The following is an 18,330-nucleotide window of genomic DNA, read 5'->3' on the forward strand; positions in this document are numbered from 1 at the left end:
TCTAGGATGTCAATTAGACCAGGTAACAAATACTTACACTGACGGTTACTATGCTTTTGTAGTGGTACACAACTTTGGAATGCCATGAAAACAATTAGGTTTTTTAACAACTTCAGGGCAACCTATAAAAAAAATAGAAAACAGGATGCCGAGTTATTAATTGCTATATAACTGCCAAAGCAGTTAGCAATTATTAAAACACCAGGGCATTCCAAATCGGACACCATGGAAGCTAAAAGGAATCAGTTTGTTGATGCTGCAGCCAAACAGTTAGCTTTAAACATTCATCCTGTCCAGCCTTGAAAATGTCCACTCTTCTCCATTAACCCTGCTAATCCAGTAAAAGATTTCTTTCTACAGGTTCAAGAAATCACCACTAATGAAGAGAAACAGATACAGCAACAAAAAGGAGGTATTTTGATCCCACCACACAAATATGGTTTAGATATGACAAAACAAAACAAAACAAAACTTACAGTGTCTATTGAAGCCCAATTTGCCGATACTCCAGCATGTACATTCTTTACCCCATTGGGCATCTGAGAAAACGGTTTTATGGGGAAAACAATATTTTGGAAACTTTCACCCATGATGGTTCAAAGGAAACATATTACATTATTGGCAGGCCTTATTGACATACTTAAAAAAAATTGGGGGACTTCTCTGGTGGTTCAGTGGTAAAGAATCTGCCTTACAATGCAGGGAATACAGGTGTGATCCCTGGTTGGGGAACTAAGATCCCACATGCCGCAGGGCAGCTAAGCCCGTGTGCCACAACTATTGAGCTCACGCACCTCAACTAGAGCCCGCGAGCCGCAAAGTACAGAGCCCACACACCCAGGAGCCTGCGCACCACAACTAGAGAAGAGAAAACCTGCATGCCACAACTAGAGAGAAACCGCGCACTGCAACAAAGAGCCCGCGTGCTGCAGCGAAAGATCCCACATGCCTCAATGAAGATCCTGTGTGCCGCAACTAAAACCCAGTGCAGCCAAAAATACATAAAAAATAATAAATAAAATAAATAAATAATAAATAAATCTTAAAAACAAAATTGGGATCTACTTTTACAAAGAGCTCCCAGGAGGTGGAAAAGATCATGGATTATAACCCAGGGATTTTGCTTATTGGAAAGGACATCAAATAAAAGATTTTTTGCAGCCACGATGGAAAGAAACTTTTCAGATATGATTAACTAATCCATGCACAGCCAAACTGAGAGACATTAATTCAAGGATTCACATCTCTCATTCTCCACCTGAATGGACTTTGATGGCTGTTTCTAGCACCTGACTTCAACTAAGACAGGCGTCACCAAGCTAGGAAGAGAAGATGACAACAGCAATAGCAAACAGCTGACCCAAGGGTCTGGGCCAGGCCTAAAAGACCCATCCTACCAGTTCAAATGTACTGTTACCAAAAGTCTGTCTTGAAATCAAAATTGAAGGTTATTTTTTTATTTCTAGCCATGTTTTTACCCCAAAACCCTTTAGTAATGCTATCACAAAGTATTACTACTGGGGACAATTTAACTGATCGTTGGATTTTTCATTAAATTCCTCGGTCAATAAGGCCAATAGAAGCCCCTCATAATTCTCATCATTGACTTTTCAGATGTTCCTATAACCTACAAAAATTTCCCCGTCAGCATATAGCTCCAAGTTTACTACACTCAATTAATTTATACAATTCTGAAGTTTCTGGGATGAGACTGTGATGTTGCAAAAGCAAGTAGCTCTTGATTTTTAAAACTGCTTTGCGGGGGGAAGTGTGCTAGAATCCAGACAATGTTGTACTTTCATATCAGATGAGTCCTCTAATATAACCACCTAATGACTCTCATACAAAATGAAAATTTCTACATTGAAGAACCCACTTTCTAGTCTAAATGAAATCTTTGGTAAATGGTTCAGTTTGGGGCATTCATGGCTTAAATCTCCACTTCTGACTTTGTTACTGTTATTGATTCTGGCGATTGTGTTCTATATCATTTATAGAGTAATAATCTCTTGTACATCTCAATGTATATATATTCAAAACTCCAATGAAAATAATGATGTCTAAATGACTTGAAACTATTGATCATATCTATTGTTCTATATAAAAAGGCATGCACAATGCACATACAGGGTAACATTGGCATAAGTCCTATTGGAACGGACTGATAAAATTGACTATCAGTCCTTGTGAAGCATTCTACTAGCATAACCCCTAAAAGGAAAGGAAGAACTGGGCTGTTAAGACTGGCAGCAAAGGACATGATGGATCCAGGGCAGGTAAGCAACCACCATGGCATCAGAGGCCAAATATTTGATCACCTATTGCTTTCTATCGGGATATTAATGATCAAAAGGGGGAAAATGATGAAATAAAATCTATATTTTGAGGCAGGAAAAGAAAAAATTAGACATAAAATTGTCTCTGTGGTTTTTTAGGCCTCCTACCTCCCTAATGTGGGGTGTGTATCTGCAACCAGAGCTCCCCAAAGTGCCTGCTCAACCGAAAGATCAATTTTTTTTCTTCTGATGCTGGTAATGTAACTTTCTAAAAAATAGCGTTCTTTCCCAGCTCTGTAGGGGGTCATGGTGAGTAGCTGCTTGCTTTGTACATTCTTACCTGGACTAGGTACCCTTGGGGAACTTTATGTAAAATATAAGTATGTTACACTGATGTGTAATGCTTTGTCTAGAAAATGTGTATGACTGTGCCTTTGACTTCTAAAAGGCAGAAGAGTTCTCAGAGCTTTGTGAGAATCTGCTTCCCGGGTTATAATCCTCAGTTTGGCTTTTTTGCATTTTCATCTACAGGTGCAATTAATTGGAGCTCTCTTACCTGTGGGAGTGACGACATGGTACTATCACATTGGAAAATTGTTTGGCAGCACCTACTAGAGCTGAATATATACCTACACCATGACATGTATTCATCTAAAACAATAAAACAGCCAGTTATTTTTCTAGGAAGACAAGGTTATTCAGAAGCAGTGAAGAATTGCAGTTTGGGATATGAAAATATGGTGAACCACATGCAAGTCCTCTAAAGCAAAGGAGAGGGAATTCTTTTATAGAGGAGAGGGCATGTTTGGAGGGACTGTTATAAACAAAAAGTCCATTGGAGGAAAGGAGATGTTCTAAGTATAGAGGCTTTTTCATTGGCTGAGTTGTGACAGTCTCTCATTGGCCGAGCTGTTGCCAGGCCAGGAGAAAATCTTTCTTCCTCCTGCTGGCTGTAGTAAAGTAGTGTCACTTCCTGCCAGAGATGCAAGGTAGATCTCTTCCTTATGGGGTCTGACATGGAGGGGTACCTGTGTGACAGCTCTCCTTTCTGGCCTCCTGACTCCATTTTATTTTATTTTTATTTTTTAAATGTATTACTTACTTATTTTGGCTGCGCTGGGTCTTAGTTGCAGCACATGGGATCTTTAATGGTGACATGCGCGCTCTTAGCTGCAGCATGCATGTGGGATATAGTTCCCTGACCAGGGATCAAACTGGGCCCACTGCATTGGGAGCGCAGAATCTTACCCACTGGACTGCCAGGGAAGTCCTCCTGACTCCAATTTAACGAGGTTTCTCTTCGTTAATTTTCACATGAGCAGTTGTACTCCCAGGTATGAGAAATGTGTGCACATAAAGATAGATATTAGAGGGCTTCCCTAGCGGCACAGTGGTTAAGAATCCACCTGCCAATGCAGGGGACACGGGTTTGATCCTTAGTTGGGGAAGATCGCACATGCCGCAGAGCAACTAAGCCCGTGTGCCACAACTACTGAGCCTGTGCTCTAGAGCCCTCAAGCCACAACTATTGAGCCTGTGTGCCACAACTACTGAAGCCCGTGCACCTAGAGCCCGTGCTCCGCAACAAGAGAAGCCACTGCAATGAGAAGCCTGAGCACCGCAATGAAGAGTAGACCCCGCTCGCCACAACTAGAGAAAGCTTGCCAAAGCAAGACCTAAAGCAGCCAAAAATAAATAAATTAAAAAAAAAAAGATAGGTACTAGAATGTTCACTGCAGCTTTATTGATCAGAGACTCAAACCAGAAACGAACCAATGTCCACCCAGGGCAGATGAATAAATCAAGAGTATTCAGCAAAGAGAAGAAACAAGCTACAGCCACTTGCAAAAACATGGATGGACTTTAGAAGCCTAAGGTTAAGGGAAATAAACCAATGCAAAGGAGCAAGTGCCATGTGATTCTGTTTAATATACCTCAGGAAAGACGCCATCAGTGACGCTAAAAGTCAGGACAGCAGTTACCCTGAAGGCGCAAGAGGCCGTGTCTGATTTCTCAGTCAGTGGCTGTTTATAGATGGGCTCGGGTTACACTTTTCTGTGTGCACATTATACTTCAATAAAAACGTAAAACACGAACATAAAAAAGTGAGCTTGTTTCAAAGTTAAAAAAATTTAAATTCCATAAATGATCCAGCAATCCCACTTCTGGATAAATACCCAAAAGAATTGAAAGCAGAGTCTTGAAGAGATATTTTTACACCCATATTCACATAAATATTCACAACAGCCATAGGTGGAAGTAACCCACGTGTCCCTTAACAGATAACTGAATAAATAGAATGTGGTGTTTAGACACAGTGGAATATTATTCAGCCTCAGAAAGGAAAGAAATTCTGATACATGCTGCAACATGGACTTTGAGGACATTATGCTAAGAGAAATAAGCCAGGCACAAAAAGACCAAAATTGTATGATTCCACCTATAGGAGGTTCCTAGAATAGGGGAATTCATTGAGACCAGGTAGAATGGTGGTTGCTGGGGGTTGAGGTGGAGGGAATGCAGAGTTATTGATTAATGGGTCCAGAGTTTCCACTGTACAAGGTGAAAAGAGTTCTGGAGATGGGTTACACAACAATGTGAATGTACTTAACATTATTAAACTCAAAAATGGTTAAGGTGGTTAAATTTGACATTTTACAATTTAAGAATATTTTTTATTAAAATTTTTTAAAAATTTGATTTACAAAATCTTAAGGTGGCTCAGAATAAATCCAGCAAAAGATATGCAATATTTTATGAAAAAATTTATAAAACTTTATTGAAGAGCATTAAAGAAGAGTTAAGTACTGACACACAAGAGGACAAGAGCTCCAGGTAACAATATGGACTAATCCAAAAGCACATCCTCAGGGCAAACATGAAGCTGTGGGTTGGTGACTACAATATATCATTTCCATAAAACTTAAGAACACATTAAAAAAATGCTATATAATAATTGTGGGACATATGGAGAAAAAGGTGGACGTAACCCAAAGCGTATGCCTTCCCAGGACGGTGGCTGAGGGTGGGGAGTGGCATTGGAGGGAGGGGGCAGATATGGAGTGTTTGGTTTGGCCCAGCTAAGGTTTGAGACCTGGCAGTCTCGGCTTCAGAACTGATGCCAACGGTTCCTCTAGGCTCCATGCCAAGTTCAGGGACTGCTGGTGGAGAAGGACCTGGGGCTCAGGGCACCTGCCTCCACCTGCCCCCCGAGAGCCAGCTCCTGGCTGAGACTGGTTCCCTCCCGTCACTGCCCTGCTCAGATGCCCCGCACAGCAGGTTAGAGGCAGGCTCAGGAGCCTCCTCCCTGTGGACCGGGGTCCAGCTGTGTGACTTTCGGCAGGCTGCTGCCCTCCCCAAGCTTTTTTTCTCATTTTGTAAACTGGGATGGTAGCAAGGCCTACATCAAGGGGGAATTGAGAAGAGTTGATGAAATAGTGCTCCTAAGATGAGCAGCAAAGTGCCTGGGATGGGAGAGGGCACTGTTATTACTGATGCTATTATCACTATGTTCCCTGGGTGAAAGGGTCAAGAAAGGTTGGCCGTCATCCAAGGCGAATCCTCATAGCCCTTGACCTCCCCATACCATGCAGAGACATCAGAAGTCTACTTCTCTAGGGAAATGGCAACCGCATCTCCACTAACACCAACCTCTCCAAGGGGTGGCGCAGTCCTGGCATTCAGACCCCTCTGAGCTGGGCAAGTCACTTGCCTTCTATCAGAAGCTCAGTTTCTTCCTGAATTTTCTGTGGGCAGTCACATTTGTTCCAGAGGTGGACAACAATTTCCTGACATGGCCCATAACTGTCACCACTCTGCAGCCCCATGCAGAAGAATCTAGACCCTCGACTGGACCCAGGAGATCCCAGGATGCCAGGGAGCTACAAGCCATTGATTATTGAGATGGCCCAGACAATGGGCCCAGCTCCTGGAAGGCACGGTCAGGTAGTTTTGCAAGGACAGTCCACGACTAGGACAGACGGACCTGCACAATCACACTGGAGTTGGGCAGATAGACTCCATAATGTTCAGAAAAGAACTCCATGTCCTGGACCCAGTGTTCACAAGACACAAAGCGGACGCCCTTCTTGAAGTTGGAGAACACATGGTTGACCTGTAGGAAGGAAAAGAGGTAAGTCTCATTGTGCCTTCAAACACTGAGTTGGGGGCCTTCTGACAGGTGGTATTTTCCATAGATGGCTGCGACAATGTCTCCACAGGTACTTCTAGTTCCACATGTACTTCTAGAATCATGACACTCCTCTTCCAGGGGTGGAGTCTACTTCCCATCCCCTTGAGTCTGGAGGGGTCTCCTTGTAACCAAGAGTGTGGTGGAAGTGATGCTGAGTGACTTTTGCTAAGTGACTTCCAAGGCTGGGTCAGAAAGGCAATGCAGCTTCTGTTGGTTTCTCCAGAAGCCTCATGGTGGAACCCTGAGCCACCAAGAAGCAGTCTGACTGCCCTGAAGCCACCATGCTGTGAGGAAGCCCAAACTAGACCAAGCAGAGAGATCCCAAGGCCAAGCTCTGAGGCTAAACCAAGAGCTGCTTGGCCGGCCACCAGCTGCTGTACACACACTCACACCCCGCCCTGCCATTCAGCTCCAGCCAGTGTCTAATGCAACCACATGAGAGACCAGGGCCAGAAACTCCCAGCAGAGCCCTACTCGTAGAAACCATGAGAGGTGAGAAAATGACTGCTGTTCATATCAAGCCACTAAATTTTGGGGCAATTTTTTATGCAACAATAGCTCATCATAGGCTCCACCATCCTTTCCCCTCACCCCTCTCAGAGACTCACCTCAAAGGAGATGCTATTTCTCCACTGCCGAACGGGCATAGGTACAGAAGAGAAATGATCCAGGACGGACTAGTTGGCATCTAGAAGTTGGATAATTAGATGATATATATTGTCAGTGCCTTGTCGGCCGGTCCACCTATGGGAGAAGACAGAGCTTGAAGGCTGGACTTGTCACTCCAACTCTTTGGATGTCTGCCTGCTTCACCTGAATGGCCTGTGCATGTATGCAAATCTAAAATGTGGTCCCCAGGACAAGCACCATCAGTGTCACTTGGCAGCTTGGACCTGCGTATACGCAATGAATCCATCTGCACTAAACACAAGCTCCCCAGCTTGTCTGCATGCACATTTATTTCAGAAATAATGACCTAGAGCCGTGCACTTCAAGGTACGTCCTCCCATAGGCTTGTCCAAATGTATGGTCTTTGCTTTCTGCTTCTGGGATGTAATCCCTGGACCCTTGGGATGTTATGTGTGACAGGACTAACCTTGTTTGCCTGGGGACCTTGGGTCATAGTGGACAGCCTGCCAATGTGATTTGGTGGGAGCTGGCCACGTCCACACAGATAGTCTATAATGGGGGCTAGCCGCTCCAGGAAGACAATGTGACTTAGGGTGCCTCACGCAATCAGTTGACCTGGAGGCTGAGGTGAAACATATAACAAAGCCCCTATAAACTCAGGTGAGCTTCCCTGGCTGGCAATATTCCATGCGTACTGTCACCCATGGAGGCCAGCAGAGTCAGGTGTCCTGAGTCCACAGGGAGAGAGAGGGCAATGGAAGTCTGGTGTTGGATACTTCCCCTGGGTGCTGCCCTGTGATCTTCCCCTTGGCTAATTTTAGTCTGTATCTTTTCCCTGTAATAAACTAATTGTATAAGAGTTTTCATTCAGTTCTATGTCTTCCTAGCCAATTACTGAGCCTAAGTGTGGCTTTGGGAATGCCCCTATCTGGCAGTTGGAAGGTGGTCTTGACATTGTGGTGGTCATTAACTTTGTAGTTGGCTCTAAACTTCTCACAGATGTTGATGCCTGGCGCTCTCATTTTAGATACTCCTATTTAATTGGTATGGAGTGCGATCCAGGCATTGGGAGTTTTAAATATTTCTGGGTGATGTACGACAAAACTGGGGAGTCAATGATTATTACAATCAACTGGTACACCATTGCTCAAAGCCACACAAACATGCTACAATAGTTTGATAAAGGATTAAGTTAAAAACAAGTTGATTGTAAATACATCTTCTAATGAGATGGATTTGCAGAGGTGGCAGTTTATGGTGCCTCGATGGAAAGTAAATTTGGGAGACTTCCCTGGCGGTCCAGTGGTTAGGACTCCATGCTTCCACTGCAGCGGGCACGGGTTCCATACCTGGTCAAGGAGCTAGGATGTTTATGTTTTGACGTGGAGCGGCCAAAAAATTAAAAAAAAAAAAATAAGGACTTCCCTGGTGGTCCAGTGGTCAAGACTCTACACTCCCAATGCAGGGGGCCCGGGTTTAATCCCTGGTCAGGGAACTAGACCCTGGATGCCACAACTAAAGATCCTGCACGCAGCAACGAAGATTCCATGTGCGGCAACTAAGACCTGGCACAGCCAAATAAATAAATATTTAATAAATAAGTAAATAAACAAGCACCTCACCCAAATTCCTCACCCCTCATTATCAGGTTGGGCAGAGAATGTACCATTAGAAAAAAAAAAAGTTAATTTGGTAAGGTCAAACTTTCAAATGGTCAGTTTGCCTGTCTCTCAAGTAGTCTTTCCCTCTGGGAAACACACAACACAGTGAGGGGCTTTGTTTTTCTGTAAAACTGGAGCATTATGAGATAGCAATTGGGAAGAGTAACCAGAGATACTTCCACCATAGATGTGACCTGTAACTGATTAATTTGAGAACAGGGAACATAAAAGACTAGAGAATTTAAAATTATCCGGGTCAGGTATCCCTTGGAAAGTCTTCATGGACCCCAGTTTCAAGACCATCACTACAGAGCACAAGCTCTGGAGTCTGACAAGTATGAGTGTCATGCCAGGTCCTGCCAAGCCCTAGCTGTGCCACCAGGGGAAGTCACCTCCCCTTTCTGAACTTTGCAATTTGATGTTTCAAAACACTTTCCCACAGGATCAAGGATCATGAAGGGTGCTGAAACAGCTCACACTTCAGAGCACTGGCTAGGTACCTGACATATAACCCAATCTTACAAAGATAGGGAAACTAAGGCACACTGTGACTTGCCCAAGGCCTCAAAGCTGGGAAGCCAGGGTTTGAACTTGGGAGGTTCTGGCTCCAGAATCTGACCTCTTAGCCAAACTCTCCTATGTTGCCTCCTCCTAAACCAAGAGGCATCTCATTTACAGAGTTGGACCCAAGTCCTCTGTACAGGATCCAACTTGGCATCTTCCAATCCAGTTCCCTTTGCAGGTTAGGAGAGGGTTCAGGGCGTGCACTCTGCTGGGTACTAAAGCTCTGATGGTGGTGAAGTCATTTCCCTACCTGCTTTATCCTAAGGGGTTGTTAGGAGGCCTAAATGAGGTCACCCATGCCAACATCAGCGCTCAGCAAAAGGGCTGTTTTATCATCACACTCACCAGTCAGAGACACAAATCTCGATCTTTCCACTATCCAGGAGTTCTGGCCAAAATCTCTCCTTCTCCAGGTCCAACACTTGCTTCTTTTTCTGACACCACTTAGAAAAGAGGGAGAAAGGTCAAGAGAACAGGCAAGTACTCACCACAACCCTGGCCCTTGTGGAAGAGCGACATTCACCTGTAGGCAGACTGGAAGCAGATCTGCAAAGGGGCCCTAGGCATGGCCTCCACGTTTTCCTCCATAGCCAGGGCACCACAACTGTGCACAACCATCAATTTCTGGAGGACTTCTGTTAAATAAAAAAGCTTTGTGACCAAGTTCCTCGCCAGCCCGCCAGCCCACGGAGAGAACCCATGTGTTTCCCATGAGGCCACACCACTCCAGACCCACCCACCGGCTCCCATGAGGACCCCTTTCCTGGGCTCCCCACCTTCGCCCCTGGGGTTCTGGAGGAGGTTGCGTCCTATGAGTCGGCGCTCGCAGAAGCGGCCCAGGACGCAGGGCCTGGGGTCGTCGGCGGCCGGCAGGCAGGTGCTGACGATGGGCCACAGGGCAGCGTGTTTCCGGGCCAAGATGCTCAGCCACAGGGCCTGGCAGTCCACCAGGTCGCGCCAGCGCCGGCACACCCGGCGGCAGCACCCGAGCAGTACGTGAGGGGGCACGTGGCTCAGCACCATCTCGAGCAGCTCCGTGGGCAGCTGGCCCAGACTCAGCGGCTCCTCGGTTTCGGGCTCCCCAGCGGGGACTCGGGCGGGCAGGCCCCCAGAAGTCGAGTTGTCCATGGTCTTCTCACCAGGCCCAGCTGCAACGCAGGAGAGCCAGTGTCATACTTCAGGGTGTCAGGGACCTGCAGCCTCTACCAGCCCCGCCCCTGCCAGCCACACTCCAAGACTGTCACCCCCTAAGCCCCCTCAGCTTCCTCCCCAACCTCACCACCCCCAGCCCCATCCTCAAGGCCCCAAACTCCCAACCCGTCCTTGCCAGCAGGCGATTTAAGCCCCTCTCTACCATTTGCATCACAGCCCCCCGCAGCCAACCTCCTCTGCGACCTTGCAGACGCCCGAGTCCTACCCTGCATCTCAGCCAGAGCTCCTCACAGGCAAGCCTTCGTGGAGCTTCATGGGCCCCCATCTCTACCTGTGCCCTTTTTATTTGCCCGCCCCTCCCTTCTTAATACCCAACACCACTGCCAGCCACCTCCCCTGCCCCATGCTCTTTCTGACTCCACAGTCTCTGCCCACCCCTCCTTTCTTACTGTCTGTCATGCCCCCTCCTCCCTCTGCCTTGCCCCGACTTACTAGCCAGCCCCTCCTGTCCCCACCTCCTGTATTCTCCAGATACCGGCCTCCCTCAGGCCGTATTTGGACTGAGGTGGAACTGCCCAACCAAATCTCCCAGAGTAGGGGCTGCCAGGATCCAGAGTCTGTCGCTCTTTGTCCGGACCAGTGGCCCCTTGGAGTGTCCCTAACCAGGCTGTAAGGCCCTTGGTGCTGAACAACTGCTGCTATTTGGGTCAGACACCTGGGCAGGAGGCTTTGTATTCATTAGGTCGTATAAAATTCTCATCACCTTTAAGGATCCAGCATCACTAGCTTGGAGACCATTGCACAGGAGAAAACAGGCTCCATCAGGAGCCAAATGCATTTCTATCTGACTCCCTAAAAGAGTGCTGTAGCCAGTAATAACCCCAGCCAAACTTCATGGAGCCTCTTACTACCAGTCAGGGTAGCAACCCCCTGAGATACGTATGGCTATGTCCCCACTTCCCAGGTGAGAAAACTGAGGCCAAGTGACCTGCCCAAATCAAACAGCTAGTAGGTGACAGAGCTCGGATTTGAACCTAGCCTGGGTAGCTCTAGAATTCTTGCTTTTAACCTCTATACCAACTCTGTCCAAGAAAAATAAAAGGGGAGCTACACATACAATTTCCAATATCAGCAAGTAAAACCATCATTGATTTTTGCCCACGTGGAACTTACTTTCTAAGGGAGAGAGACATGGTGAACAGGAGACAGATTAAGCAAATTAGATACTGTTAGGAAATCACTAAAAATAAAATCTCCTGCCAACCCCCAACATCCTCTTCAAAAATGCAGAGAAGATGCAAACAGTTTTTCTATGGAGTAAGTATTAAATCAGACTGTAATTCACATGGGCCATGATGAGCAGTAGACGTGACATGGAAATTGTGTAGTGTGTTAGAAGGTGATCAGTGCTCTGGGAAACAGAGCAGGCAAGGGGAAAAGGGCCATAAGTAGTCTGGGTGGGGAGATCCTGAATTCTGAGAGATGGATTGACTATTACATGGGCCAAATTTCTTTTCGATACATACACTGTCAGTACAATTTTTACCGTTGAGGTTTTCCAACATATCCCAAAGTGGAATAGTGTAAGGAGCTCCAGCAGTTAACTGCTGACCAATCTGGTTTCATCTCTACTCCCACCCACTTGCTCCCCCAGGCAATTTAAAGCAAATCTTAGAAACCACACCCTTCTGCCCATAGCAATACATTATTTTAATGTAATTTGTAAACTGGGGGAATCTGTTTGATAATGAGATTATGAAAATTGATTATGACTCAATCAGGATTTCAAAAAGTGGTTAAAATAAAAAAGTTTGAAAACTTCAAGTAAGATAAAAGAGCAGAGACTGACAAGTCAGTTTCCATTCTTCAATTTCCTCCTCAGACACAATCTCCATTAATTCCTGGAGTTACACCCCATGGTGTACTCCAGTTAAAAAGAAAAATAGGGACTTCCAGGGTGGCGCAATGATTAAGAATCCGCCTTCCAGTGCACAGGACATGGGTTCGAGCCCTGATCCAGGAAGAACCCACATGCCGCAGAGCAACTAAGTCCATGTGCCACAACTACTGACCCTGCGCTCTAGAGCCCCCGAGCCATAACTATTGAGCCCGTGTGCCACAACTGCTGAAGCCCGCGCTCCTAGAGCCCGTGCTCCACAACAAGAGAAGGCACTGCAATGAGAAGCCCGCACACCACAACAAAGAGTAGCCCCTGCTCGCCACAACTAGAGAAAGCCCACACACAGCAACGAAGACCCAACACGGCCAAAAAAAATTAAATAAATAAATTTTTAAAAAATAAAAGAAAAATATAATTCTGTTCCAAGGGCTTACTGCCTAGAAGAAAAGGATTAGAGAATAATGGCTCCCGGGAGATGAGGGTGTACAAGGCACCCCAGGGGCCTTTTGGGGAAGTTGTGGGTGCATTTTGGTGTCACAGTAATGAGAGTGTTATTGGGAAGCTGTGTACAGGACAGTACCACCCAGGGGAGAACTATCGTGGATTCCTCCTCCTAGCCAATGTCCTGTGTGTTTTATGTAGGAGGAAATCCTGTTAATCTGAGCCTAGAACCCAAATTAGTTGGCCTGTAAATGTAAAGAGTGTTAATAGACACTGAATGGTCCAAGAACGCAACTTCTGAGTCAATTGGAAGAGTTTCCTCGGCTTTGTTGGCACTTTACTAGTTGTTACGATTCAGTTCAGGAAACTGCAAAATCTCTTCATCTAGGCAGTGCCAGCTGTGGGTTTTATGGAGCTTTAGGGATCCACAGAGAGTTCTGGGGATTTTTCAGATACACTGGGGAAGTTTTAAAATCCAACTCTGAATCAGATCTGCATTTGTAACAAATTCCCAAGGGATGTTGATGGCTGCCCTCCACGGACCACACACTAGCTGGATCTTATTGGGAGCAAGCTCGAGTATCACTTGCATATTGAAATATGTATTCTTTTTTTTTTTTTTTTTTTTGCGGTACGCGGACCTCTCACTGTTGTGGCCTCTCCCGTTGCGGAGCACAGGCTCCGGACACACAGGCTCAGCGGCCATGGCTCACGGGCGCAGCCACTCCACGGCATGTGGGATCTTCCCGGACCGGGGCACGAACCCGTGTCCCCTGCATGGGCAGGCGGACTCTCAACCACTGCGCCACCAGGGAAGCCCGAAATATGTATTCTTTTACTTATAAATTTCTCTCCTTTTATTTCACCTTTACACTATACATATATATTTGGGAACTTTTATTAACATTTAAAGATTTCTCTGTGGAGATAGGTTTCATCAAGTATTTCATTTCAAGGTGGTAAAGGCTGAATGAGAAATTCTTCGCCATAAATGGAGGAAGGTTGTGGTTGGCTCTGACCGAGTGAAGCAACAAGGATGGGCAGGAAAGTGCTGAGTGGGGATGCAGGTGCCTCTCTCTGCTGGAGGAGGAGTGGTTAGGAAGTTGGGGGGAAACCTGCCAGCCTGGTTTGCAGAAGTAGAAAATTCCTGAACCTCAGAGCACTGGAGGCAGGTTGCACGAATATCCCAAGGATATCAGAAGTTCCACCAACTTTGCTTCCCTGCCCCTGGTTCTCCTATCCTGTTAACAGGAGTGGAGTAGCAAGCCTAGGGGTATTTTGATTCCAGGAAAAGAACTGGACTGGGGATGGGCCTTTTGTGTGGATGGAGGGTCTGAGGGATCTTAGGAGGAAGGAGGTAAGTAGTTAAGAAAATCTCTTTCAGAACGGTGGGAGGGATTTGAAGACAGCCCAGCTCCCTAGCTTAGGGTTGAGTGCGTCCAGCCCTGGGTGTCAGGTTCAAGTTCCTTCCTCAAGGTGATTCAGCCCCTGAAGGCTCTTCTCTCCTGGATTAGGGAGGATGTGGGTGGGGAGATGGGATTTCAGGTAAAACCTTCTCAGCTCCCCACCCAACCCAACCTCTAGGGGGTCAAGAGCAGAAAAGAGCCAAAAACCCACAAAATTTCTTTGCTCTAAAGAAGAAATTCCGGGGCTTCCCTGGTGGCGCAGTGGTTAAGAATCTGCCTGCCAATGCCGGGGACACAGCTTCAAGCCCTGGTCCTGGAAGATCCCACATGCCGCGGAGCAACTAAACCCATGCGCCACAACTACTGAGCCCACATGCCACAACTACTGAAGCCCGTGCACCTAGAGCCCATGCTCCGCAACAAGAGAAGCCACTGCAATGAGAAGCCTGTGCACCGCAACAAAGAGTAGCCCCCCCTCACCACAAGTGGAGGAAGCCCACACACAGCAACAAAGACCTAATGCAGCCAAAAAAATAATAATAATTAAAAAAAAAAAGTTCTGCCTAGGGCCAGTTTTCTAGGCTCTACAACAAACTAAGAGTCTTTAAATATCAAAGCACCAACCTATCTAGAGAGGACACACACCTAGGGAGTTGTGAAAGGAAAGTCCTGCGCAGGGCAAGGAGTGGGACAGGCCAGGGAGGGCGGGAAGGGAGAGGCCTGGTGTGGAAGGTCTGCAGAAGGCAGGGGGTGAGGAGGACGGCTGCAGCCTGAGGGGAGATGGGCCTGGAGGGTGTGGAGAGGCCGGCCTTCTTCCAGAGCAATCTACCCTACCCACCTCTCAGGGGACTGTCTAGCCAGAACGTCCAAAATTGCAGACCATGTGAACATTCCTAGTAAGGGTTCAGCCAGAGCTGCCTGCACCTCTGGTGTACCACAGCCGGTAGAATTACAGCATGCTGGCAACAGTCCATTTAGAAAATGTAATTCATAGGTGATCCCATATATTTAAAAAGACATTAATAATTCCTTATGTATGACACTGGTATTGCGGTTCCATTTACCTGTTGTATTTACTGCTGTGTCTCCATGCCTGGCCCGGGGCCTGGCAAACAGTAGGAGCTCAATAAATGCTTGTGGAATTTATGAGTGAATTGCGGCAGTTTCTCACAGGGTTACAGTTCCACTTTAACTAGATTCTTCTGCATAGGGCTCCTGACTGAGCACAGGCATGGGCCATGTCAGGAAACCGTTGTCCACCTCCAGGAACAAAGGTGATGGCCCACATTTAATTCAGGAAGAAACTGAGCTTCTGACAGTGGATAAGTGACTTGCCCAGCTCAGGAGGGGTGGTGCTGGCCACCTTGTGGAGGGGATGGTGTTAGCAGGGATGCGGTGGTTGCCATGGCCCTGTAGAAGTTGTCTCTGCATGGGATGGGGAGGTCAAGGGCTATGAGGATTCCCCTTGGATGACGGCCAACCTTTCTTGACACTTTCACCCAGGAAGCATAATGATAATAATAACATCAGTAATAACTGTGCCCTCTCCCCGTCCCAGGCAATTTGCTGCACGTCTTAGGAGCACTATTTCATCAACTCCTCTCAACTCCCCCTTGATTTAGGCCTCGCTACAAAATGAGAAAAAAAGCTTGGGGAGGGCAGCAGCCTGCCAGAAGTCACACAGCTGAACCCCAGTCCACAGGGAGGAGACTCCTGAGTCCGCCTCTAACCTGCTGTGCAGGGCATCTGATCAGGGCAGTGACGGGAGGGAACCAGTCTCAGCCAGGAGCTGGCTCTCGGGGGGCAGGTGGAGGCAGGTGCCCTGAGCCCCAGGTCCTTCTCCACCAGCAGTCCCTGAACTTGGCATGGAGCCTAGAGGAACCGTTAGCTTCAGTTCTGAAGCCGAGACTGCCAGGTCTCAAAACTTAGCTGGGCCAAACCAAACACTCCATATCTGCCCCCTCCCTCCAATGCCACTCCCCACCCCCAGCCACCGTCCTGGAAAGGCACACACTTTGGGTTACATTCTCCTTTTTCTACATGTGTTTGGCCCACAATTATTATATAGGATTTTTTTATGTGTTCTTAAGTTTTATGGAAATCATATATTGCAGTCGCCAACCCACAGCTTCATGTTTGCCCTGAGGATGTGCTTTTAGATTAGTCCATATTGTTACCTGAATCTCTTATCATCTTGTGTGTCAACATTTAACTCTTTTTAAATGTCCTTCAATAATGTTTTATAGATTTTTTAAAATTTTTACCTATTTTAACAAATATTTATTTTTATTTTTGGCTGTGTCGGGTCTTAGTTGTGGCACACAGGATCTTTCATTGCGGTGCGCAGGCTTCTCTCTAGTTGTGACGCCAGAGCACGTGGGGTCAGTTGTTGTGGCGTGTGGACTTAGTTGCCCCGTGGCATGTGGGATCTTAGTTCCCCCACCAGGGACTGAACCCACGTCCCTGAATTGGGAGGCAAATTCTTAATCACTGGACCACCAGGGAAGTCCTCAGGTTTTTTTCATAAAGTATTGCATGTCTTTTGTTGGATTTATCCTGAGCCACTTTAAGGTTTTGTAAATGGAATTAAAATTTTTTCATAAAAACTTCTTAATTCATAACCATTTCTGCATTTAGTAATGTTAAGGATATTCATTCTGTTGTGGAACCAATCTCCAGAACACTTTTCATCTTGATATTCTGTACCCACTAATCAGTAACCCCCTGGTCCCTCCACCTCAACCCCGGCAACCACCACTCTACTTGTTCTCTATCAATTTCCCTGTTCTAGGAACCTCCTATAGGTGGAATCATACAGTTTCTGTCCTTCTATATCTGGCTTATTTCCCTGAGAATAATGTCCTCAAGGTCCATGTTGCAGCATGTATCAGAATTTCTTTCCTTTTTGAGGCTGAATAATATTCCACTGTTGGTTTATACTACCCTCTGTTTATCCAGTCATATGTCAAGGGACACGTGGGTTACTTCCACCTTTTAGCTGTTGTGAATATTTCTATGAAGATGGGTGTACAAATATGCAAATACCTTTCATCTCTGGCAGGATGTGACGCTACTTTACTACAGCCAGCAGGAGGAAGAAAGATTTTCTCCTCGCCTGGCAACAGCTCAGCCAATGAGAGGCTGTCACAACTCAGCCAATGTAAAACTTCTATACTTAGAATTTCCTCCAATGGACTTTTTGTTTATAACAGACCCTCTAAACATGCCCTTTCCTTCATAAAAGAAAAATAAACAAATGGGACCTAATCAAACGTGTAAGTTTTTGCACAGCAAAGGAAACCGTAAACAAAACAAAAAGACAACGCAGAGACTGGGAGAAAATATTTGCAAATGAAGTGACTGACAAGGGATTAATCTCCAAAATATACAAACAGCTCATGCAGTGCAATAAAAAAAAAAAAAAAATAGGCAGAAGGGATTTCCCTGGTGGCGTAGTGGTTAAGAATCTGCCTGCCAGTGCAGGGGACATGGGTTTGAGCCCTGGTCTGGGAAGATCCCACATGCCGTGGAGCAACTAAGCCCGTGTACCACAACTACCGAGGCTGCGCTCTAGAGCCGCAAGCCACAACTACTGAGCCCGTGTGCCACAGCTACTGAGCCTGCATGTTGCAACTACTGAAGCTCATGCCCCTAGAGCCCATGCTCCACCATAAGAGAAGCCACCGCAATGAGAGTACGCGCACCACAACAAAGAGTAGCCCCCGCTCGCCACAAATAGAGAAAGCCCATGCACAGCAACGAAGACCCAATGTAGCCAAAAATAAATAAATAAAATTTTTAAAAAATAGGCAGAAGATTTAAATAGACATTTCTCCTAAGAAAACATACAGATGACCAAAAAGCACAGGAAAAGATACTCAGCATCACAAATTACTAGAGAAATGCAAATCAAAACTATAATGAGGTATCACCTCACACCAGTCAGAATGGCCAGCATCAAAAAATCTGCAAACAATAAATGCTGGAGAGCATGTGGAGAAAAGGGAACCCTCTTACACTGTTGGTAGGAAGGTAAATTGGTACAATCATTATGGAAAACAGTATGGAGGTTCCTTAAAAAAGCACTCCTGGGCATATATCCAGAGAA

General features: G+C 46.2%; 1 protein-coding gene across 1 annotated transcript; it reads right to left on the reverse strand.

The window, feature by feature from the left end:
• Positions 1 to 6,246: 6,246 nt before the first annotated feature.
• LOC114903167 (F-box only protein 27-like) lies at positions 6,247 to 10,451 on the reverse strand. Its single transcript, XM_029235982.1, is given in 5 exon segments — positions 6,247 to 6,390; positions 7,077 to 7,212; positions 9,669 to 9,766; positions 9,812 to 9,846; positions 10,100 to 10,451. Coding segments are annotated over 5 exon segments (765 nt in total).
• Between the last annotated feature and the right edge of the window lie 7,879 nt (positions 10,452 to 18,330).

This window comes from Monodon monoceros, unplaced genomic scaffold (genome assembly GCF_005190385.1).
Source record: "Monodon monoceros isolate NGI ecotype Baffin Bay Population unplaced genomic scaffold, NGI_Narwhal_1 Super_Scaffold_10, whole genome shotgun sequence".
In the NCBI taxonomy this organism is placed as follows: domain Eukaryota; kingdom Metazoa; phylum Chordata; class Mammalia; order Artiodactyla; family Monodontidae; genus Monodon; species Monodon monoceros.